This window comes from Acinonyx jubatus, chromosome B4 (assembly GCF_027475565.1).
Source record: "Acinonyx jubatus isolate Ajub_Pintada_27869175 chromosome B4, VMU_Ajub_asm_v1.0, whole genome shotgun sequence".
Lineage (NCBI taxonomy): Eukaryota > Metazoa > Chordata > Mammalia > Carnivora > Felidae > Acinonyx > Acinonyx jubatus.
Genome location: NC_069387.1, coordinates 136265247 through 136290276, shown reverse-complemented (window position 1 = coordinate 136290276; position 25030 = coordinate 136265247). Strand labels below are relative to the sequence as shown.

Genomic DNA, 25030 nt, shown 5'->3' with positions numbered 1-25030 from the left:
GCACTTGCCTGCCCTCAACCACCCAACTGGCTGCTCAGAAACTTCCCTTCCCTCCAGGGCCCTTCCTTGGAGTCTAGGCATCAGAGAGAGATGCTCCAGGCCACGGGAGTGAAACCCTCTCAGGCGGGAAACAGACAGCCATGCTGACCCGCGGTGGCTCGGAGCAGGAAGGGGCGCACCGGGGCTCAGAAGCAAAGGGCGTCCTCTGCCCAGCCACGCTCTGCATGAGCTAACTGCCGTCTGCCCATCTGCGTCCACCGGGAACCCACATGCATCTGGCCCTGGGTGGGTGTCGGTGGCCCAGTGAGCACGGTCCCTACGCCATGGGGGCTCAAGACCCCAGGGTGGGCCCCCCAGGGAGGATTCCACAGGCCTTCGCATCAACACAGAACCCGTGCATGGGTAGGGAGGTTCAGGCTTCGCCTGGCAACCAGGAAGCCTCCAGACCCCGGAGGCCCCATGAGCATTTCCTCCAAGAGCCAAATTCCACCCCAAGTCCCTTTCGGAGAGAATCTCCTTTCCCAGGGCCCACACCCAGCAGGAGGTGGAGAAAGGCACAGAAACTGTGGACCACTTACTGTGTGCTTGTGCTTAAAAAGCAGTAACAACCGAAATGCATCTCGGGCTAAATGCAAATGCACGATGCTTTTAACTTACTTATGCACTTCTTTAACAAATTTAGGCTCCTGCCTCCAGTCACGAGCCGGGACGCATTTCCAACTCACAGTCTCCATCCTACGTCATTTTCTCTCAGGAACATTTGTACTGTTCAATATTTCATAACCAAGAAAGCCGCTGCACACTCGGGCTATTTCCTCCTCCCCACAAAAAACAATAGCCTGCTTTCTGGGAGAAAGTACTACAGATAATTGAATGGAGTTTCAACACCGGCCACTTAGGCGTTTTGCAGAGGGGGAGCTGAGGCCGTGAACGGGTGAACGTCCGCAGCCGGCCGCGACCCGGCGGCCGACTCGAGGACTAGAAGCGTGGGTGCCGACCGCAGACCCAAGCTCCCCCGAGCCCACGTCAGCACCCCTCCTGCGGGGCCAGGGCACAGAGGTCGGTCCAGCAGCAACCCAAAGCACCCTGTGGGTCTCAGGGATGCTGTATATCCTCTCGTGCATGCTCTGCTCCCCCAGCTACTGAGTGGGAAGAAACAGCAGAGGAAGAGATGGGCTCTCCTGTGCAGATTCCAACCCGACCGAGTTTTTCTGCAATTAATTCCTCCACCCACACGACCCAGGACGTTGTGCCAGATGCTCAACAGGGGCGGCCAAAGGACCACCTGAAACTATGAACCTGGCCGGAGGAAAGAAACCCGCCACCCAGGGCACAGGCGGTTAAACCCCGCCAAAGCCACACAGCAGGTATAACGCGGGACAGGGACGCTGTCTAGGTACCATTCTGGAGGGACCTCCGGGAGGCAATGGAAATGGGAGAAAGTGAGACCGGGATAACATTCATCTAAGGAGGAAGTTAAGAACGTACGTGTTTGTTTCTACAAAAGAGTCAGTAGAAGCATAAGCCGTAAAATCAAAAGACACTGGTTATCTATAGAGGAAAAGAAGGAAGGGGGTGTGCACAGGAAGAGAAACCGATTTCTCTGAATATGCCTGGACTTTGCAACCATGCAAGCAATTTTAGACGACTGCAAAAATAAGTTTGGTTCTAACGAGAACTCTTTACAATACGTGTCACGGGACAAAAGGACACAGCATCACACCTGTGACACTCTTCACCTGAATCTCATCCTGAGGGAACATCAGACAAACCCAAATTGAGGGACGTGCACTCTTCAAGAACGCCAACACCAGGAAACACGAAGGCAGGCCGTAACCGCTCCAGGAGACGGACCAAAGAGACGGGACGCCTGAACGTAACGTGTGACCAGGGACCCTCTTCTGCTAAAAATTACAGGACAGCACACTGTGACAAACAGTGAGGCTGCAGTAAGGCCTTAGGTTAGATAATTGTGTGGAGTGGACGTTAATTTCTGGAGGTCGGTAACGGTACTGGTTCGGCAGGTAAGAGAGTACCTGCTTTCAGGGAACACACACAGGAGAGCTCCAGAACATCACGTCTGCAGAGGACCACAGGCAGGTGGATGGGAGGAAGGACAGGTGGGTGCACGGATGGACAGATGGACGGATGGTTGGGAATGGGACAGACAGGCAGACAAGCACGGTAAAATGTTGAACCTTGGGGACAATCTGGCTGAAAGGACTACAGGGATTCTTTGTGTTATTCTTGTGACCTTCCTGCAAATCGGGAATCGGGTCAAAATAAAAAGTGAACGGAAAACAAGAGTCATCTCTAAAAATCTAAATCACTCACGAGAACTAGGATTTTCAGCCTGAGAGATCAGAGAACAGTCTGATGAGGTCGAGTAAAGACCCTGGGACGTGAGAACAGGGTCTCGATGGGGAAAAACCGTGCACCAGCACTCGCAGCAGCCAAACGCGGAGGCAACGCAGGCGCCTGTCAACAGATGGACACACAGACACAATGTGGTCCAGTCACACAGCCGAACGGCGCTCAGCCTTGCAAAGGAAGGGAGTGCTGCCACGTGCTGCCACACGGATGAACCTGAGGACATCGCGCCCGACCCCAAAACACAAACACTGTAGGTTCCACTTGCATGAGGTCCCTGCAGAAGCCAAACCCCCAGAGACGGACGGAAGGACGCTGGCTGCCGGGGCTGGGGGAGGGGCACGGGGACTTGAGGTTTAATGGGCACAGGGTTTCAGTTTCACAAGCTGACCACACGGTGATGGCCGTGTGGCACCGCGAATGTGTCAACACCACGAGCGGTGCACGTCAAATGGTCACGATGGCAAATCTTGTGTTATGTCTATTTTATCACAATTTTTTTTAAAGGAAAAAAACGAAAACCCCAGGTATTGGATGTGAATTCGAATGATCTGTGTGAACTCAGGACGCCCTATCTCTGCCCACTGGAAACATCTAGAAACAGTGACAGCAGCGAGTGTGCCAGAAGGCTTATTTAGCTTCTAAACACCACTCTCGACCGAAAGGAATCAGGAGAAATGGCTAATTCCAGGACGGGGGCAAGAGATGATGAAGAGCCTGGAGCATCCGTCACACCAGAGAGCTCACGGAGGAGTGACTGACGTCGAAAGGACTCAGAAGCAAAACCGAAGCACCACCCAAGGCCCCGAGGTGGGTCTATCTGGGCACCGACGGGTAGCAGCGATTCAGACACGTCAGCTGTGTTTAAGGCCATGATCGCATGAGGACCGCAAAAAACCCACAAAAGCCCAACACCCTCGATGGTCACCTTTGGGAGATGCTCTAAGTAGGGAATCAGCTCATTATTCTGAAAACCAGACAATAAAGGAAAAAAGTTCAAGCATGTATCCTGCCTCCGCTTATATGAACCATCCCCGGGAGCAACCAAGTAGTTAGGTTTTCAGAACCACGTTGGTGAGTAAATGGAGGACGACTGGAGGGGTCGGGAATGACCATTCCGGAACGTCCAGGGCACGGCGGATGGAAGCCATGACAGCCAAGGGCGGAAACCACCTCAGGGAAGCCGCCACCGAGGGAGTCCTCCCAGAGAGCGCCCCGTGTTGAGTCCACGGGGATGCCCTGAGCAAGGTCCAGGGCGGAGGCCCCGCCAGAGCTGGCCTGGTTTCCTCCACGAAGAGCAGAGACGCAGACAACTGGCAACACAGGAGCCTGGAGAGATGCGCCAGCCACTCCACGCGGGGCCTGGGTGCCGTTCTCGGAGTTGCGGAAAAACCGGCAGACAGTCGGGGAAATCTGAGCTTATGACGGGGGTCTGATGACATGAAAAGATAACCTGATGCTTTCAGTTGTGAGTATCAGACTCACGGCTTTCGTTTTTAAAACACGACGAGCTGCCTGCTGAAAATACAGACGAAGGATGAGAGGCTGGCGGGAACCCGCCTGCCGCGGCCGCCTCTCGCTGGAGCTGACGGTGAGCGTGTGAGATGCTCTACCTCTGTGTCTGTCTGAAATGTTCCTAGTTCACACCGAGTGCCCACAGCTGCCACCCCACAGCTATCAAAACTGACGTGGATGCTTTCGTGACGTGAGCTACCCAAGAGTAAACCAGAAGCTCTTTTGGCAAAACACTGAGGCCGGACCCGAGGGCTCCCCACCACGGCTCAGACACCTGCTGTCACGTGCAGGCGAGGGCCCCCACGTGGCTGCAGAGCAGGGGCGCCCACGGCTAGAGCTCAGTGGACACTCAGTGTGTGGACCCCGAGGGAGAGGTGTCCGTGGGCCGGCAAGGGCACAGCCGCTGGGTCCGGAGCGCGGAAGGAGACAGGAAGGGAGGGGACCTGCCCGCGGACCCTTCCTCCTGGACCCGGTGGCTCCTGGCCGGGAGGCCGCGCCTTCCTCCCTGTATCGTCCCGGCAGCTGTAGCTGCCACTGCGGCATCAGCCGTGGAGGCCCCACGTGGCGCAGCGGGGTCACTCGCGTGGGCGCCGGGGCGAGTCTGCCTGCTTCCGACCCCTCGCCGGCGAGAGGGCTTCCCCGGGGAAGGTCACCCTCCCCAGCCCTGCGGTTCCGTCTGCAGAGCAGGGAGACAGAGGGAGGCGGGACGTCCAATGAGATCGTGTGTGAGAGGACCCGGGAGACGCCTCCGCAGCAGTTTCTACCACTGCCACGCAAGAGGCCACGGCTCGCGGCAGCGGGGAGGTGTGGTTAAGCTCGCCGATGGCCCAGATCCCGAGGCGTGCGGCCACCTGACGACGAAATCCTCGGGCTCCCCCTCCCTCCGCGATGCGACAGCAAACAGACCAGAGTGGACGGTCTCAGTCTCTTCGCCACGCTCTGACCCGTTCTGAGCTAAGTGCTGGAAATGATGCACCAGATTCCCTGAAAGCATCGGACTCTCCAGGGAGCCTTTTATCCCTTCCCGGTGGCGTCCCCCTCACCCCCGAGCAACGACGTCGCAGCTGCGCGGACAAGAGCTCGGGTCTTAGTGGAGCAGCAGAGGGAGCCTCAGGAAGCCCGTGCCCACGGGGCCAGGCCCGTCCCCACCACGACCGAGCCCAGGGACAGCGGTCACGGGGCTTCCCCAGCCCAAACAGCCTGTGCGCTTCTGCGGGACGGCATCCTCCCATCCCCCCACCGGTACTCACGTAAGAAGTGCTTTTCCAATAAGGCGATCTCCAGGTGACCTTTGATCTCATTTAATCGGTCAAACTCTGTCCGGTTAAAGTCCTGGACTCCTGCAGCCATGATGAGGGTCCCCGGACCAGCCTACGAGAGATACACCGAGACTCAGAGGAGCCGCCTCGAGATGTCCCGCGTGCACGTCAGCTGGTTCTCCGAGGGGTACCCTGAGGACCCCTCATCTGCAAGGGCCAGGCCCACAGAGCCCCCGGGGAAGACAAGGAGGGCCTCTGCCACGAAGCGGGTATCCCTTCACCTCAGCTTCACCTGCCGGTGGGAGGGACATCTTCAGCTGCTGGTGGAGCCCAGGCGAGGTCAGCTTTTAGAAAGGATTAAAAAAAAAAACAAAAAACAAAAGAACCCCACGATGCTAAGCCTCTTGACGGCCACAGCACTCGGGCTGCAGAGGGAAGGAAACCACAGAAACCCAGGCCGGCCAGCGCGGCACCCTCCGGGGAGGCGGGTGAGCCCAGCCACGAGACCTGTCCCCCTCGCGCCCCAGAGCTGGAGTGACAGGACTCCGGGCCGGCGGGGTGGGCACGTCCACGCGCCAGGCTGCGTAAAATCTGCAAGAATGGCGGCTCCCGAGGCGAGCGAACTCCAGACCGGGGCCTGTCCCGTTCCACGGAGGGCTAATTAAAACCACCGCCTGACGTCCCCAGGGGTGCAGGGCAGGCTCCGGTTACAGATGACCGCGGCCTGCTGCCACTCGCCCAGGGGCCTGGCACGGTGGCTGCTCGCCTCCTGCTGACGGGAGGGGAAGGGGAGCAGGGCAGGCCAGCACAGCCAGGCCCCCCACCCACCGGGCGCACAAGGAGCGCTCGGCTCACACACTGGACCCTTCCACAGTCGCCCCCACAGCTGCATCCTGACGCTGACCTGGCCAGAAGCAGCAGCCGTGCGTCCCCCGCGATGCGACGGGGGAGGATCGGACTCTGGTCCTGGTCTCCGTGAGCCCCCTCCAGGCTGGGGGAGGGTGGAAGGGGACCCACAGCCCGGACAGGGCTCGACAGGCCTCGTGACCCCTCCTCCATAGACACAAGCTGCCTGCTCCAGGCCACACCCCAGCAAGGAGATGCTGACGGTGGGAGGCCAACGGGTCCCGTGGCTGCCCTGACACTTGACCTGTCGGGACTTTCTCGCTTCTGGGGTGTGAGTCGCCCTGCTGACCTGCACCCCCCACGGCCTGGCAGCAGTGGACACGGGCATTGGGGATACTTCCAGCTGCCCTACCACGAGGAAGAAGGCGCATGCCTGACCCACTCACCCTGCAAACGAGCTCGTCCCTCCCCTGCCCTCCCCTCCCCCTCCCCCTCCCCCACCTCCATGACGGCCAAGGCAGCAGCCACACAGCGGAGGGCAGAGGCTGGCCAGGAGAGGCGGCTCCGCACCGACGCACGCTCGACTCCATCCTATCCGCCAACTCCTCCCCAAAAGCGAGCGGGATGACCCCCAGTTTATGGGGCCATGTCTGAAATGCTGTGATGCGGGTCAGGCTCTAGGATGCTGGAGTCGAGGCCGTCCGGAACTTGCCCTTGTGCTTCCAGAATCCCTACAGGGCCCCCTCGGGTCTAGGAGAGCCAGGGCCCCTCAGGGTGTGGGGCAGACTGAGCCGAAGCCCAGTGGACGGCAGGAATGGGGAGGAGTGGCTCCGGGGAGCCGAGCGGCTGGCCGGGAGCACCGATGGGGACAGTGGGCCGCAGGTCTGAGCCCCTCTGCGAGCCCCTTCAGCTGACCCCTTCTCGGACCCCGCCCCCCGCCCCCCCACGCCCTTGCCCTCAATCACCACGTCCACTTGTCTCCTCTGCCCGGGACACGGAGCGAAGAGCAGCCAGTCACAAAAGGGCAGGTGCTATAGGCTTCTCTCACGTGACGTCCCTGGAGGAGTCGCGCACAGAGACAGAGTGGGTGGGTGGGCACCAGGGGCTGGAGCACGGGTGGGGACAGGGCTTCAGTGTGGAGAGACGATGGCGGTTCTGGAGGCGGACGGGGGGGGGGGGGGTGACACGCTCAATGCCAGCTAAAATGGGGAGTTCTACGTTAAGTATGTTTTACCACAGTAAGAAACCTCAAGTGAAGAGAACAAAGTCTAAGCACAGAGGTGTCCAGCCTCCCTCACAGCAAGAGCCGCGCCATCAGAGCCCCACTCTTCACCCGTCAGGCCGGCAGAGCAGAAAGCCTGAGGACGCCCCGAGCCAGTGACAGGCGTGGGACGTGGGCCCTCTCAGGCAGCCATGGGAACCAACTGTACCCCACAGGAGGGCGGCCTGGTCACAGCCACCGGGACGACGGATGTCGTGGACCCAGCACACCCACCTGGGGGACATGGGGTCACAGGTCACAGGTCGCTTCAGTGGGGAGAGCTTCACGTGTCGATGGCACAACCCTCGTGGGAGCCCAAGCCCAGCGCCCCCGCCACGGACAGAGTCCCGGTCGGCTGTCTGTTCACACAGCCCCTGTGCCCGCCACCCCTCAGACCTCCCCGCACCCTCAGACGTGACCTCAAAGCAGGGCACGGGCACGGCTGGGCCCCGAGACCCTCCGCACCATCGGCCGCCACCCCCACGCAGGGGCCGTGCTCTAGGGTGAGTCCGGGTCTCTCTGCAGACAGCACCCAGGGCAAGGCGGCTGCCGCTAAGCCCCAGCAGGATGGACAGACGGACGGAGCACGGAGCCAGAAGAGTGCTCTGCAGGATCCCTGTCACACCCCAGGGTGAGCTCAGACCCGCGCGTGGGGACTCATGCTCCCGAAGTGCCGCCGGCACACTCGACCCAAAGACCACTGTCGGAGCCGTGGCTCCCGGCGCCCGGGGGGCACGGGCCAGAACGGGGGACACACCGCCTTCCTTGCAAGACAAGCCCGTGGCGCTCTGCATCTCGTGTACCAGGAGACAAAGCAACAAGGGACCCTGCGGCTGGAGGAGCAGCTGGGGGACCGCGGCCCACACCCCGGCAGGCTCCCCTCCCGGCTCCGCAGCGCCCGGCCCACCTGATCAGGCAGCCCGGCTCCGAGTGAATTATTCAGTCCCGCCAGGAGCGGACTCGTAGTCCCCGTTCTGGTCTGAGGCATTAATAATAGAAGGAGCCAGGGAGGACGAGCACTCACAGCCCACCCCTGGAAAGGAAACTAGCTCGGGCGCTCAGAGGAGAAACCAGCAGGCCGCCAATATGGTCCCCCATGCCGGGCAGGATGGCTGTGGGCGTCTTCCCCGGCGACGGGGAGGCCTCAGGCAGTGGTGCCCACGACGGCGAGCCCCGTGATCACACCTGGCCAGGGAGCCCGCCCCAGCCCCCGAAGACACACAAGCTTCCAGAAGGCAGGGCCCACTCAGGCCTAGTTCCCACCGTAGCCACGCTGTCTAGCTGCCCCACTAAAGGGCACCCTGCTGACGGGCCCACAGGGGACGATGAGGACCCAGCCTGGGCTCGGCCAGCTGCCGAGGGTCGGGAACGTCAGGCTGGGGTCTCTGCCTCACTTCCGCACCAGAAGTCGGCCAGCCACCCAGAAAACCAGTGAGGAAAGAAAAGAAATCCAGCTGCTGGACAGACCCGTGGTGAAGGCAGGCTGTCTGATCCTCAATCGGTGGGGGGTATGAACCCCGGGCACTGAGGGCTGTTCCGGGACAAGATGAGGACAGAGGGGAGGCCAGCCCGGGCAGGACGGGGCTGCCGAGTGCACGCTCTGCTTGGCCACCTGAGGTCGGGGGATGGCCCCCCGACTTCCGGACATGGGGACGAGGCCAAGCAGAGCAGGGGACGTTCCCGCTGCCAGGAGGCCCACACAGCATACTCACAGGGTCCCTCAGCTCCTCACTGTCCCGGGGCGAGGTCCGAGGTATTCTCAGGGGAACTTCATCTCCGCATTCAGTGTCCGAGGCATTTGGAGACTCTGCTAGATCGAGGAAGTCATCTCTCTTGTGACCTCTGAACCTGATTTTGTCCAGCCTCCTTAGCATGTTCAGCACTGAGCCTCTCTGCTTTACCTTAACATGACGGTCGGGGTCCCTGCAAGAGAAGGGGGGAGGCTCGGTCACTCGCCTGCCGGCCACCTGCCCACGTGGCACGCCCACCAGCCTGAACACACGGGTCTCCCGCACACACCTCGGTCCCGTGGCCAAGCCCTGTCCTCAGGGAGCGGTCAGTCTGGCTTTTCAAGGAACACTCGGGACCCACCGGCTCCCACCTTGCACCTACCAGCCTGGGTCCCTCCATCACCCCCACTCAGCTGGCCAAGCTCCTACCACTGCCCCCGACCAACATCACCCCCCACCATGTACCCCACAAGACAGGAGGAAGCCAAGTCTGTCAGCAGGACCTTCCCGGCCATACTGACGGCCAGCCTGGTGCATGGGAGGCCAGAGACCCTGGGTCTCATCAGAAGCCCTCCTAACCAGCCAACCATCAAGGACGCGGTCAGAGCTGTGGCTCCACACGCTGCCCAGACAGAAGCAGACACCCGAAAACTGCTAGAATGTTCGGCATTAGGGCGTCTCAGTGGCTCCCTTCTGAACCCAGTGGGGCCCCGGCTTCGTGTCCCCCGGCTGGGCCTGGTCCCCTCACCCAGGTCACCACCCAGGCTGCTCTGTCTGCCTAAAGCACCTTCCCGCTCGCCTGGGCAGCCCTTGCTCGGCTTCCAGAGGCGGCTCATTCTTGCTCAGAGAGGTCGTCCCACACACAAGGGCTGGTCAGGAGCCCCGCACTCGCCCGCCTGCCTCCCCCGCACGGCCCCAGCCCACAGACTGCCCGCCAGGCTCCTCCAGCCAGGAATGACGGCAGCAAAGACCTGACCTGGGGGGTCACACCGAGGGAGGACACGTGTAAGTTCAGACCCACGTGCTCACCCGGGGACAGACGTGTCGTGGGGTGCCCCACATCTCTGTGCCGTGGCCAGGAAAGGCAAGGCGCCCCACCAGGACCCCCAGGGACAGAGCCAATAGCTCCTCTGCACGTCCAGCCGACCTCGCTCCAAAGCCTACAGCAGAGGCCACAAACCCCACCGAGTCCCAATCGCACAGCTCCTGGGCCGTGAGGCCTTGGGTCCCTGCGCGGGTGGGGGCCTGGACAAGACTGCTGCAGCCCGCTTTGCTGCTTACTGCCTTTCTAGGCCCCGGCTCCACCTCTGAGACGGGAATGAGAGCAGTAAGACCAGAGAGTTCCAGGAGCTCCAGACCAGAGAGCTCCGGGGGCTCCAGGTGACGCACCCCGGGAGCCTGCCGCCGGCCCCAGAAAACAGGCCAGCACCCCCAGGCAAGGCGGGCAGGGAGGGGGCTGAGCAGCATGGAACCCGTCAACTCGGCCCGGGCTGTCCCACTGGGGAAATCTCACGGAGAAGCACAACGCGGGGAGAGGCACTTCCTGTTTGGGACCGTTTGGGATGGAGCAGGCGCAGGGCTGTCAAAGGGCCCTTCGATCACAGCCCCCCACCGCCAGGGGCCCTCTGCCCCCTCAGCAAGCTTTCCTGCCCTGAGCAGGGGATGCCAGCAGTGGGGCCCGCAAGGCCCCAGCCAAAATGGACCAGACCTTGCTCTGGTCCTCGAGAACAGTGGAGGCATGTGGCGGGGAGGGGCTGCAGGGGCTCCTTCCAGCCTGCCTGGGACACTACAACGTGGCCCCGTGTGGCCCTAGGGGCAAAAGCCACAGGACACACAATGCCCAGTGCCCCCAGGGACCCAGGGGAGCCCAGAAAGGGCGATGGGGGCCCTGGGGGAGGGGCAGCACTGCTCCTCTGGAGGGGTGGGGGGGGCGGCCACCTGGACAACCAGCTGTCGTGAGTGCCAGATGGATGAAACGGGTGAATGAAGGAAAACACAAACACACACACACACACACACACCTGAAGACAAGAGAACTTCGTGCCGACCAAGTCCCTAGAGTGGGGGTAACAGTCTGTGTAATAGAAATGACAAAAATAATCACAGGGTAAAAGAGTCTGATAATCAACTGGACAAAAGTAAATTTCCACTTGCCAGAAACAGTGCAGTGGGGGGGCGCCTGGGAGCCTCAGTCGGTTAAGCGTCCGACTTCGGCTCAGGTCATGATCTCACAGTTTGTGGGTTCGAGCCCCGCGTCGGGCTCTGTGCTGACAGCTCAGAGCCGGGAGCCTGCTTCAGATCCTGTGTCTCCCTCTCTCTCTACCCTACCCCACTCACACTCTTTCTCTCTCCCTCTCTCTCTCAAAAGTAAATAAAACATTAAAGAAATTAAATAAAAATGCAGTAAAACAAGGTATACACGTAGCAAATGTGGTGTACTGAACGATTACTATCTTTGTCCTAAGACCGCGTGAATAAACGGGCAAAAGTTCCAGGACCCTGGTCCACAGACGGGCCAATTCCCCGGGCAGAGGAATTCACGGCAAGAGGAAATCGACCACTACTGGAGCAAAAACCTCCAACTTCACCAAAAAGGAAACCAAAGCCACTGCACGCGGCAGAAGGCAGCGGGATCCGTGTACAAAGACGCCCTCGGAACCAGTGACTCCGTCTCCAGGGCAAAGCCAACACGTGGGGAGAGTCTCACCCTCAGATCGAGTTGTGACCCAGCAGCCCTGCCCGCTACCCACCCGCCCCCAGACGGGGCAGGGCAAGGAGTCCTGGACCATCACGTGGGACTCCCACAGGACACCATCCCCGAGTGACACAGGCAGCTGTGACTGCCATCCCGGTCACCGTGAAGGCAAACAGGTGTCCAAAACAACTAAAGGGGACACAGGACCCTGCATTAGGTTTATGGGCCCACAGGTGGTTTGTAAAACCTCCTTCTCCGAACGTCCTAGGATGCTTTCCTATTGCTTTTTTTTTAAGTCCATTTATTTTGCGAGAGGGCGAGCGAGCCGGGACACCTGGCTGACTTCTGCCCAGCAGAAAGCGGCCGGGCTTGCTCCTGTACTCCTGGCACGGCTCTGGCCGGGTGGGCTCTCTGTCTGGGGTTCTCTACGGCCCCTGAAGCTGGGGCTGCTGTCCTTCCCGGTTCAGCTCCAGCAAGCTAATGAGGCGGGGACACGAGGACAGGGGACAAAGCACCGAGTGTCCAGCCCGGCACCATCGGAACGCAACGCACGCCTGGGCCCGGCCCCACACGCTGGGCTAGCCAGGGCCACGTCCCTCCAGCCGCCAGCTCAGCCCAACCCTGGGCTCCTCCTGCTGGCTACTCTCATCAGCCTGTGACGGGGGCGGGGGGGGGGGGGGTTGTGTCTAGACACACAGCCCATCAGAGAGAGGGGCTCCCAGAGGCCCACTCCCATCCCCATCACCCTGCTCCCCCAGACCCCTTGGGCCCCTCGAAGAACGAAGCCCCCGCACTGCTGTCAGATCAGGACCACAAGCCGTGACTCCCCAGCCACCCCAGCGGGGGCCGGCCCAGCCTGTGAGGAGATCCCACCGTGTTGCATCCCTGTGCCGGGCCAGAGCGTAGCCCACCCCACCCCAGGACGGCTGACCACACCTCAGTCACACCTGCAAGGTCTCTAGTCCACGTAAGGTCATGTTCACAAATTCCGGTGGACGTGAATTTGGGGAGGACACACCGTGCCAGCCGGTACACCCCCCCCTTTCAGAGGTAGACGGAAAACCATTATGGAGCATTGTCTCAGACACAGACAGGAGGCCAGATCTCGGACACCAAGTGTGACCCAGAGGGAAGCTTTCCACACAGAGCCAGAGTCGAACAGGCACGCTCTCGACGCATCTTACCTGCACCTCGCGTTCCGGGTGCCTGCGGCCACGTGTCCCCAGCCCCCCAGCTAGTCCCCCACTCCCCAACCCTACCTTCCCGCCGCCCTCCCCACAACCGGCCTTCTACAGGCACCCGCAGGCCACCCCAGGCAGCTCAGGGCAGCTCCTGTGTGCCCACCCCCCTCCCCGCCCCCTCCCAAGGTAGACCAGGCGCTCAGCGGGACCTGCTGCCCCCGGCCCCGCAGCCCTCAGAGGGAACACCTCTCTGTACCTCCGTGCAGAAGCAGGCGCGCCAGGAAAGGACCCTGGCCGTGGCTACTCCAGACCCCCGCCCAGAGCCGGGACGGTGTGCAAGGACCCTGTAACCGTCTGCCCCGGGAGCAAGCACGGGGCACCTGGTGCCGTGGCGCAGGGCGGCGGGACTCGCCCAGCTCAAGGCAGCACCCACCAGGCCCCGCGCCCTCCGCACAGGGGACTGAGTCCGGCCGTGCCGGCCCGAGACACAAAGCACGCTGCTCTGGGAACCCGATGAATGCCTTCTGGACACACAAAGGCGGCAGTGTCTAGGGAAACTGGACTTGGAAACCACAAAGGACTTTATTTCCCTTCCCAGCCAAGGTTTTTTAAACGGTGGGTCCAGGTCTCCGGCCCCGGCCGCGTCCCCGCCATCCCGCCTCGACACACAGTGCACACCGCTCCCCAGCCTGGCTTTGTCTCCCGGGTTACCTGGAGGTTCTCTGGCCAATCCAGGGATGAACTGTGTCTACTTTCCCACAGGATGCAGGCCCGTCCCAAGCCCCATTCCTGGGGAGCCCCAGACGTGGAGAACTGGGCGCCTCCCCCCTCCCTGCAAGCCAGTCCCAGAGACCGCCTGGCCCTCTGCCACGTCTCCATCCTCTGGGAACACAGCCCCAGACTCCTCGGGTGGAGCGGCCTGGGGCGGCCGCTGTGGACCCCGAGGCTTTGCAGGGGGAACAGGAGGGCCAGGGAGGAGGTGCGGCCTCAGGTGGGTCCCAGTCAGCATCCCAAAGCCTCGCCCCCAGAACCCGGCACCCACACAACTCCTGCCCGGCCCTGCAGGGCCCTGTGCCAGGCCCTCCGGGGAGGAGTCTGAGGCCTGAAACCCACAAGGCACGCAGGACCACAGACGCTGCCCCCAACCCCGTGCCAGGCTCACGATGTTGGCTCGCACCCATGACCCGCGGGTTTCCCCAAACTCAAGGCTTGTCTGGGAGCCACATCCCTCACCCCCGACGAACACCTCGGTCCTGCCAGGCTGGGCATGGTTGGTGAGACCCCAAACGCTCCTGGGGTCAATACCCAGGCGTCCTGCCCCAACCCGGCACCCGCCGGCCTCCCTGGGAGCTCTGCTCTGGCTTGTCAGCGGGGCACCTCGCTGGTAGCTCAGCTCTGCCCGGCGCAGCACGGAGCCGCCTCCCGCTGGACGCTGTCTACGTCCACCAGCTGCTCCAGCCACGACCTGGAAGGAGCCCCCAACCTTGGGATCACCCCACGGCCACCTGCAGTCAGCACGGCCCCCCACCTCCAAACTGGGCCACACACCCGTGTGCCTCTCCACCCCGACCCCTCCCTTCTCCCCAGCTGAGACCCCGCTCCACGTGGCAGGAAACCAGAGCCCGTGGCATCCTGCCGGGGGCCCTCCCGGGGCCTCCCCGGCCCAGCCCTTGGGGGTCCTCTGCCGCCACATTTGCTCCTACTGCTGGGCCCTTCTGGCTCGGGGGTGTCTCCCATCCCAGTGCCTTTTTCTCCAAGTAAGAGCCATCACCCCATCTGGTTTGGGGTCCTGGAACGCCCAGCTAGCTCCCTTGTTTGGGATCTGTGTCCCCAGCCGCACACTGTCAGCACGCGGTCCCCCCAAGGGCAGTGGCAGCCACCGCCCTCCAGGGGACACGCCAGCCGCAGACAGCGGGTCAGCGGGTTGGCCTCAGCAGGGCTGGCACGTGCCAGGGTCACACACGCTCATCCGGCAAATGAAGGAATGATGGGCAAAGGTGGGGCCGCGCCGACGGGGCTCTGAGCGCCAGGAAATCCGGGGCCTTTCGCCGGCTCCAGGCCCCCCGGCCACAGCTGCGAGGAGCTGTCCCCCCACAGAGCCCACAGAGCAAAGGGCCGTCCTCGGACTCTGCCCAGGAGCCCAGCCGAGGCCCTACCGAGCTTATGGCCCCTAATCCGTGAACGCCTGTGGAAAACGCAACGCCAAGGCTTCAATAACCTGGGTGTTTCCACAAGGTGGGGGGGAAGGGAGGCCTGAACGTCTTCCTTGGCTGGCGTCTTCCGGGACCGTCCATTCCCACAAAGGTCAGGCCGAAACCATGGTGTGCATCGAGCCCGTGGACGACCGACGAGGCCCACATCCTGCCAGCTCGGCGACCCTGACGATCACCCGGGGAGGGGGGGGCACGGGACAGCGGGAGAGCCGGGAGGGCCCGATGGGCGCTGCCACACCCTTTTCCGCGACCTGGGGTCACACCACGGCGTGGATGGCGCAGGACTGCGCAGGGAGTGGCCCCGGGGACCCGCGCATGGAGACGAAGGTCAGGCGACTACGAGGAAGTAAATGGATACGAGGCTGAGCGGCTCACGCTCACGAGCAACGGTAAAACCCGCGGCACTGTCGCCGGAAAGCCGTGTGGCCAGTGGTGCTCATCGACGCTCCCCCAGATCTTTCCTCAACCCCCACTCTCGGCACAAGTACGGCTCCCACAGGGACGACGGCTGGCGATTCTGTTTGCATTAACAAGACGAAGGTGCAAACAGAGGGTGCATCAGAGCCTCACTTGTTCATCTGCGATGGGGCGAGGGTGCTCCCTGCTGACGGGGAGGACAGTTCTCTCGAAGAGGAAGATTTCCTCGACCTCTGAGTGCCATTCACGGTGGGCGGCTACGCCCGTCACACATTCACCCCACGTTTTCTCCGTCGCTTCGTTAAGCCTACACTTGTAGCAGGTGCCCGTTTCTGTGGTGTGGCTGCTTCCGCCGTGGCCGTTTCCAAGCCACCAAAGTGACACGCAGGCCTGAGTGCAGGGCGGGGGTAGAAGCCGCGGCCTCTGGCACACAGCGTCTCCACCACCCAGACGCGACAGACACACGCCACCCCGGGATCATACCCGGTAGCGAAAGCAGTGACGTGGGGATGCCCGGGCGGCTTGGTCGGTTGAGCGTCTGACTCTTGATCTCAGCTCAGGTCATGATCCCAGGGTCCCTGAGATCCAGCCCCGCGTCGGGCTCTACAATGTGTCAGCACAGAGCCTGCTTGAGGTTCTCTCTCCCTCATTCTCTGCCCCTCCCCACCCAAAACAAATACACGTTTTTTTAAAGTAGCGATGTAATTCAGATAGGAGGGGTTTCAAGCACTGAATACCTTTGTCAACGTATCCAACTGTACATTTACGTGAGCTCCCCAAGTCCCCCCCAATGTGACAAAGGTAACAGGGTGCCAGCGAGCTGCCAAGAGCTGCTCCAGTGCCCTGTCCTGCTCCTTCTGCCTCAAGCTGTTGAGGCCACACAAGATCGGGGCTCAGTAAACACGAGGCCACACAAGATCGGGGCTCAGTAAACATCATGGAACTCAGCGCTCCCACTTACCCTTCTTCCCCAGCAGGGCCCAGGGATGGAGGCAAAAATCGGGAGCCAAGGTCAAAATGCAAAAACTTCCAGCCCAAGAGGGTTGAAGGGACCAAAGACAGTCCTGCAAAGCGGGACCCAGACAGCATGCTCACAGGGCAGAGGGGAGGGGAGCCCCAAAGCGCACCCCACTGAGGCACATGGGGCGGGCCACACCCCACTCACCACCCCCGCCATCCCAGCCCCCCTCGGGTCACCAACGACCAGATGTCAAGACCTCCCCGGGGCCCCTGGGACCCTGCCAGGGACATTCCTGCTGTCTGAGCCACCACCAAGTGACCACCTCACTCTTCCCTCCTCTGGCTCCACACCACCTGCCCGCCCAGCCGCGCGGCTCCCGGCCCCAACGACGTCACCCCTGCTCGTGCCTCCCATAGCACACTCGTGTGGGGGCACAGTGAGGGGGCACGCGCCCGTCCGAATTGGTCCCAACTGTCCTACGTGCCACACACGTGGAGAACCCACCGGGAGCGGGCTCTGTGCTGAGCTCGGACCCGAGCTGTCTCTCCTCACCATCCAGGCAGGGAGAACACCACCGGCCACGGCAGCGTGCCCACGGGTGGGTTACCCTGCCTCTGCCGGTGCCCGGCTCCTGTGACTGTGAAGGGTGCGAACGAACTCCCTTCTCAGAGCACTGCCGGGCATCACGTTCAGTCGTGCCCAGCAGGTGGAAGCAACCCCGGGAAAGCCCCAGGTCCCACTCTCCAGAAACACACTTAGCAGACGTCACTAGCCCCGCACCTCCTTCCACCTCCACGTGCACCACTGTCACTTCACCTTCGGGGCGCTGCGGTGACGTCCCCACTTGGAAGATGAGGGTAAGAGGCTCCAGGACACCCGGGACCCCCCAGTCAGCAGCGGCTTCCACGCCCCCACCCCCGACAGGCAGGAGAGGAAGGGGCAGGCGGTGGGTGAGCAGAGACCCCACGCGGTGGGAAGCCAGGGCCACAGTGCCTGAGACTCCAGCAAGGGTTCCGACCCGGCCCTGGGGAACAGCAGGCGGCCGATCAAGAGAGGGCGCGGCAGCCCCCCGCCCCGCCAGCACTCCATCACCAAGGCTCAGCCCTGCCACCTGCCCTGCACAGAGCAGACCCCTGCCCTCTGACCCCCGCCCTCTGACCCCCGCTGGGGACCAGCCCCAAGGATCGGGGGTGAGGTGCACAGAGGCAGGGCCACTCAGGTCAAGACCTGCCCTCCCTGGGCTTTAGGGTAGCAGGAAGAGACAGGTGTGAGCCAGGCCCATCCGGGGGCCCTCTCCAGGCATTTGGGCCTCAGCCCAGGTGCACACAGCAGAGGACCCGGACAGCCCCAGGCAGGGGGTCAGAACACCTCCCGTGGAATGTTCACAGGGCACCGACACAGGGAAGGACGAGCCCCAGGCCTCCTGTGCACCCCAAAATCTGTGCAGGGCCCCAAATCTCAGGCAAGAATGACAAGCTCCCGTATCCCAGGTGTCATAGTTCCCGGTCACAATGCTGAAACAATAGTTCTATTGTTAAACCAACTGACAGAAGGAGAAACTGAGGCCGGGGAAACAGGATGAGTGGGAAGTGGCACATCAGAAACAGAAACCAACCTCACTGGATGTCGCGACCGGCACCCGGCCCCCCACAACTGGACTCGAGAGCCTGTGCTTGCCCTAACCCCAGATGGGCCCAGCTATCCAGCCCTCCCTGGCACATACCTCTATTAATGCATCCCTTACTGCAGGACAGCCCACAGGCCCCTCTGCCTAGGAGACCGAGTGGGGAGCCTGGCTGAGTGGCCACACAGATGTTTATTTAAACAAAACAAAGCCAGCAAAAAAACCTAAAGTTTAGGAGCAGGTAGACAAAAACCTCTGTGTCGTGTAAGCAAACAGAATGAGCTACTAAAAACGCACACAGGTTTATTTCAATTCCCTCCACTGTCCTTAGCAACCAGGACCTGGGAAGACCCAGCCAGTGGGGCTGCCGGTAGGAACCACCTTCCAGATTCCGGGCACCAGTCATGACTTCCTGCCATGGCCCTGGCCCAAGTTCCTGAAAGCAGAAAGGGGCGTGGCTCGCAGCTGTTTGCAAACGGGCTGTTCTCCAACCGCGTTTCACCACTGAAACACTACAGGCGACACGCGTGGGGCGGGCAATCCTGTTCTGTAAGGGGCCAGGTAGGAAATGTCTGGGGCTCGGCGGGCTGCATGGCCTGTCAGAACTTCTCAACTCCGCCGTGCCACCGGATGGGTGTGGCTGCAGGCCAGTGGGCTAGGTTTGGCCACGGGCCATGCCCTAGCGTCCCTTGTCCTACGGCGATAAGTGCCCAGCAGACCAAAAACTCTCAAAACGGTCACGGTACTTACTGGCCCAGTAGCGGGGCGCCCGGGCCCTCCCTAAGCACTGGGGTCCCATTTCCTGAGCATCACACACTGACTGGTGTGTGTCCCCATCACCATCCAGTCTCCTTAAGGAAAGAGGTGAGGGGCGAGGGGCCATCCATGGCGACACTGGGGCAGCCTGGGCGGTCTCTAGACGACCTCTAGAAGGATCTAGGTGAGGGAAACCGACACGTCTCCGTGCACCTGGGTCGGGTGCCGGGGGCTCTCCCCCGTCCCCCATATCCCTCCTGAGGCAGCGGGGCTGGCTGGAAGGACAGCCAGCTGCGAGCGGTCACCAGCCAAAAGCACTGACCACCCCGGAAGGCCGCCCCCTGGGTCTCAGGGCAGTGTCCCTTGCTCCGCAGTGCCAGAGAGCACAGTGAAAACTCCAGGAGCCAGCCCCGGGCCCCGGCTCCCGCCTGCAACATCCAGTCCACGCTTCTGACTGTGCACTGTCCCCTCCCTACACGAAGACTCTCCAACCACCGTCCCTCACCGTCCCCTCCCCAGAGCAGGAGACCTAACAGGGCTGTCACCTGGCCATCACCTGGTGTCACCTGCTTCCAGGTGGGTGAGGTGCATTTTAAAGAACTTCCTAGTCCTCAGGCAAATCCAGCGCCAAGGTAAACAGCCCTCAGGCGAAAAAGGCACCTGTCCAGAGGCAGCTTTGTTTTTCTTGTTTCATCTCGGCTCCCCCAAGCCAGACCCCTCCCCTGCAGACCAGGCCCCCGGGCAGTTACGCGAGGTGTCAAGCACCCCATGCCCCAAAAGGTTTTCCGTGTCTGACAACACAGATCGAGAAGGTGGAACCCGCGTTTCCTGCTCAGCCAGCCCAGAAAGGCTCACAGCCCTGCCCGGGGCAGGCCTGGCGCAGACGCGCGGGCTGGCACTCACGCCGCGGCCACGTAAAGAAAACATCAGAAAACCCACAAAACCCCCGAATCCTCAGAGTCGTCTTTGCACCGCGTGCCCAGGTAACTGCCCAGCACCGTGTGGCCGATGGACGGACGGTTGGGTCTCCGAGTGTCCCCGCTGCCAGGCGGCAGGGGGGCTCCGCAGGGCAAAGACACGGCCGCGCAGCAGGTCCGGCACGCGGCCCGGGTCCTGACGTGCACACTGTCGCCCTGCAGATGCATCGCGGGGCAGAGCCACACGCCAGATACTCGGAGGGATGGCAATGAGCAGGCGCTCCGCCGGTGTTTAATGAGCACCTACTATGTACCAGATGCAGGAATGCAGAGGAGACGTGCCCACCGCGCAGGAACTTCCTAACCACAGAACGGAGGAGCCGGGCAGGCGGGGCACAGGCCCCACCGGCCAGGGCAGGCCGTTCTGAGCTGCAGAGGAAGGCACCCCAGGGAAAGGGAGCACAGACGGGGAGCATGTTGAGGCCAGGTGGGGACCATCCTGGGTAGGGAGGGCAGCCTGGCCCAAGAGGACTCACGGCACAGGGAGCACCCGGGAGCCTTGCCACCCGCAGCAGCCGCACTGAGAAGCACACTGCACTGGGCCCATGGACTTGACCCCTTCCCACACCACCCTCCCAACCCAATCCCACATGCCAGCCTCCGGGAGGCTGGACCCCGGCTCCCGCACGCCTGTCTCTGGGCCAGGCCCGCACTAAGGACTTCGTCAGTATCGGCTGCTTGTGACTGCGGCGACCCCTTCTACACAGAGGGGGACGCAGCTGAGAGGGACTCACAGCCATGACAGGGGAAGATGGAAGGCAGGGCACAAGGTGCCCTGGGGTGCAGGGCGATGGCTCACGGACCTGCCTGGGGCCTCAGGGCAGCCAGGCTCAGAGTTGTCCATTTACCAAATTCCCAAGCAAACACCGAGGCCAGGGAGTGCAAACCACACCCTGGAGGCCACGAAAAACAGCAGCGGGTCCTGAGAAGACAAACACAGGACCATAGGACCCGGAGGTCCTGCTTCCGGGTATGCACCCGAAGTACCCACACCGGGGCTCGGCGGGATCCGCACAGTGGACAAACACACTGTGGTTTACACGCACAGAGCAGTATCCCTCATACACGCGATGGGGTGCTGGCTGACATGGGCTACGACCCGGATGGACCTTGAGGACGCTGTGCTCAGTGAAGGAAACCAGGCACAAAAGGACTAATTCGGCACGATTCTGCTCCTATGGTCCCTGTAAGAGTCACATCCATAGCTACAGAAGGTGGATGAAGGCCCCCGGGGCAGAAGACGAGAACGGAGAGTTCGTGTTTCATGGGGACAGGGCTTTGGTTTGGGAAGATGAAAACATCCTGGACATGATGGTGTGTTGGTCGCTCAACACTGAATGTACCAAATGCCACCAAACTGCACGCTCAGAAATGGTCAAAATGGTACGTTTTACGTTATATGTGTTTTATCACCTTGCATGTAGTATATCACACTTATCGTATTATGTATACTTCATCGTGGTTATACATAAATACAAAGGAGAGACAGCATGAGCAAAGCTCTCTAAAATAACCTATAAATCTAATGTGATTCCCCTAAAAATATTACAAAAAGATTTCAGAGGAAGCAAAATGAGCTAAGGCTAAGGTTCATAAGGAAAAACAGACAAACCCAAAACAACCCAGAAAATTCTGGAAAGCAGGAGTAATGAGGGTGACCAGCTCCACCACATGATGGAACATGCTAGAGCTACAGCCGTTCTACAATGTCCAAGCCTCCAGTGGGATCCAAGTAGCATCTGACATCAGGGGGAAGGGACACGCTATCCAACAAAGGACGTGGGGATATCCAGGCGGCTGTGTGGAAGGAGATAATGTTGAAGCCACACCTCATACCTTCCCCAAATACACTCAAATGGACCAAAGATGTGCACGGAAAACAAGGACGGCATCCGTGCAGAGGCGGGGGGTGGGCGAGGGTGGGGGGCAGGAGGGTCCAGGACCTCAGGACTGGACGGGGCCTTTCCAAGCAAGACGTGAATGACCGGAAGAACACAGATTATGTTAAAAAACAAACTTGCAAGGCAAAAACCTAAGTAGTCAAACAAATGATAATCTAGGAGAAAATATTTGCAACACATACTACAGAGGATTAATTTGTCTAAGACTGATAAACAGCCCAGCAGAAAAATGGGCCAAAGACGCAGAGAGCTCAGGGAAAAGGCAAACAGTCCTCTGACCTATGGAAAGATGATTAATCTCCACTTATAAAGAGAGAAACACAAGTTAAAGTTCCATGAGCAACCCTGAGAAACCCTTTTCCCTAACAGACCAGCAAACATGCAGCGGGTGGGCGTGGGAACAAGGAAGCAGGGGCCCCTACTCAGTGGGGGGCGCCCAGGGCAATTTTGCAACATCCACTATCCTTACGGGAAAGTCTCCTACTCATACTTGCAAAATGATGTAGAGGCAAGGTCATCTCGTTGCCACATCGTTTTTGTGACAGTGAAACGAGGCTGGATGCACCCTCAGGTCCACCCACGGGGGACAGCCACACAAGGGAGCCCCCACGGCCTGAGCAAGGAGGAGGACCCTTCAAATCCTGCGGGAGACCTCCCAGCCTGGGCTGACTGCTATCAGCCCAGTGCGTGCAAGCCATCCGCCATCCAGCACTGGAGTAAAGGGGGGAGGGGGGAAGGGAGAAGGGGGAAGGGAGAGGGGTGGAGAGGGTGGGGATGGTAGGAGGGAGGAGGGGAAAAAGGGACAGGGAAGAAGGGGAAAGGGGATAAGGAGGAGGGAAAAGGAGGAGGGGGGAGGGAGGAAGGGGGAGGGGAGGAGGGGAAAGGAAGCGGAAGGGAGGGGGGAGTAGGGGGAGGGGAGGGAGAGGGGAGGAGGCAGGAGGCACTGGAGACTTCTCCTCAGCTTCAACCCCTTTTGGATCCTGAAGGTGTTGACTATTCCACAGCAAAGGACATTTTAAAATTGTTTTAAATAAAGGAAGGACTTTAAATAAAACAGAAAAAAACGGGAACAAGAACCTTCATTCACCACTTCAGGGAAATCTCTCCCAAAGCCAAACAAGCAGTTCTCGGAGCATGGCTCAGGAACCTCTTTTGGGGAGACCCATGAGGTCAAAAATAAGGCCACACCTGCTTTTCCACACTCGCCCTCAGGCAGCCCACGGAGAGACAACATGGCAAAAGGGACATGTGACACATAACTTAAGCTGCCAGTGCCCCCACAGCTTTCCTTTTTGTGGAGTGGGGGGGGGGGGACACGGTGATTTTTTTTTTTTAATGAGAATAAGCTATTTATGTAAACACGGAATGGGTTTATAGTTGGCAGTTCCTGATAAATTAATACCTTTAGATTTCTTAGTTTTACTTTTTTTTTTTCTTTTGAGAGAGAGAGAAGGCGTAGAGGCAGAGGGGAGAGAGAATCCAAGCAGGCTCCACACTCAGCACAGAGCCTGACTTGGGGCTCGATCCCACGACCCTGGGATCATGACCTGAACCGAAATCAAGAGTCGGACGCCCAGGTGACTGAGCGCCCCCCCCCCCCCCCCGGCGCCCCGCTCGTACTTTCTCAGAAAGTCAAGAACAAGAGACAACCCATGTATATCGGGGCCTTCTGGTGACCTCGTAACCGAAGACTACAAAGGGTTCTGAGACCAGGGTCTGAGAGCTGCCAGCCTACCCAGTGACCCTGGAGAAGGGGTCCAGGGGCGGGCTGGTCGGTCCACGGCTCCCCCTGACCCCAGTCCAGGCCTCGAGGGGTGGCAGCTGGGACCCAGTAGGGAGCTGTGTCCGCAGGCACGACCAGAGTGGGCCCCAGGCGTGCAGCAGGCTGGACCACAGGCCTGGCGGCGGGGAAGCGGCAGGCTCTGTGGCTGAAGGGCGTGTGACAGACGGGAGGTGGGGGGGGGGGGGGGACAGGGCCTGAGCGCCGTCTGCTCTGTGTCACCGCGCGTGCAAGAGTGGCACCCTTACCTTACAGGGAAGACTTGGCCCAGAGCCATGCAGCAAGGGAGGGGCAGCGCCCCCATTCCCGGCCAGGCCAGCAGCTACACCTCGCCCCTTCTCTCCACCTCTGCCCTCCCCCTTGGGGTTCAGGCCAGAGGAGTCCCCACGCACACGTCCTTTTACCCACCCCATCTGCTCACAAACACCCTCCCTGCCTCTGGGTGCTGTGCGACTTTCAGGGGCCACAGACGCCTCCTGCTCCAGGAAGCCCTCCCCGAAGTCCTCATCCACAGGTGTCTCTCGGTCCAGGCACACGGGCCCTGGGACACCTGGGCTCACACACCTGAGTGAACGTGCACACGTACACCGCCTTGCACCCCTGCCTTGTGCACACCCTCTCTGCCTCTGAAGCCCAGCACGCACGGCCTCTGTGGTTCTCGGCGCCCAGCAGCCCGTCTCCCAACCCCCCTCCACCCACAGACTGCAACTCAGCAGGCAAATCAGAGCTTTTTTGGTCCCAGGAGCACACAGGTGCTGCCTTCCTGGGGGAAGGAATCGAACGCAGGTAAAGCAGAAGGGACGGGTGGCCGGGAGGGAAACGAACAGAAGGGGAACCAGACATACTGGCCTGAAAGCACCAGGCCACCAGCTCCACGCTCCCCACCCGAGGACCCGAGCGGCAAAGGTGCCCCCGTGCAGAAACAAGGCTGCAGCAGACCCCGCCCTGCTGGGCGGACAAGGCAAGCCTGGGATGCTGCACGTGGGGGACACCTTCTGTCCCCCTTGACGGTGACCTAAGGTCCCGCCACTGAGAGACCAGGAGGAGGTGGCAGCATCTGGGGGACACCTGCGGGCACCGTTCACAAGCTGGCGGGCCCTCTCCAGAGACCGCGGCATCACCCACCCTGAGAAACCAGACGTGGAACAGTCCATTTCACGGCCACTCGAGAAGAAATGATGCCAGCACCGCAGGACCCGCCCATCTGCAGGGCCCTTCCACAAACTGCTTCTGTAAACAGCGAACGTTCCCCGGTGCCTTTCAGGTTAAGATAGGCTTTGCGCTTGATCTACAGGGAGAAGGCAGCACTGGGAGCAAGAGAGGCCCGGGGTCCTCCTGCATCGCTCCCGAAGGTGGACCCCTCCTGGGAAAAGGCTTCCAAGGTCACTTTTCTGCAAAGGGCATTAAAACCTCAACCGTGCATTTGCTTCAGCTCCAACAAACGGGACAGGACCCGTCGGCCGCGTGGCCGTGACGCCAGATGGAGCTGATCTGAGGAAATGCTCTCGTCTCCTTCCACAGAGAACACAGGAGGTGGCGGTGGG

At 60.9% G+C, this 25030-nt stretch overlaps 1 protein-coding gene across 6 annotated transcripts in view; it reads right to left on the bottom strand.

The window, feature by feature from the left end:
* The window catches only part of GRAMD4 (GRAM domain containing 4), a 73354-nt gene that overhangs the window by 30141 nt on the left and 18183 nt on the right, over positions 1-25030 (bottom strand). For all 6 annotated transcript variants that reach the window (XM_053199529.1, XM_053199532.1, XM_053199534.1 and 3 more), the window contains exons 2-3: positions 8964-9174; positions 5136-5256 (exon numbers count right to left, since the gene is read on the bottom strand). In XM_053199529.1, coding sequence (XP_053055504.1) covers positions 5136-5256; positions 8964-9174 — 332 coding nt within the window. The remainder of the gene's footprint in view (positions 1-5135; positions 5257-8963; positions 9175-25030) is intronic.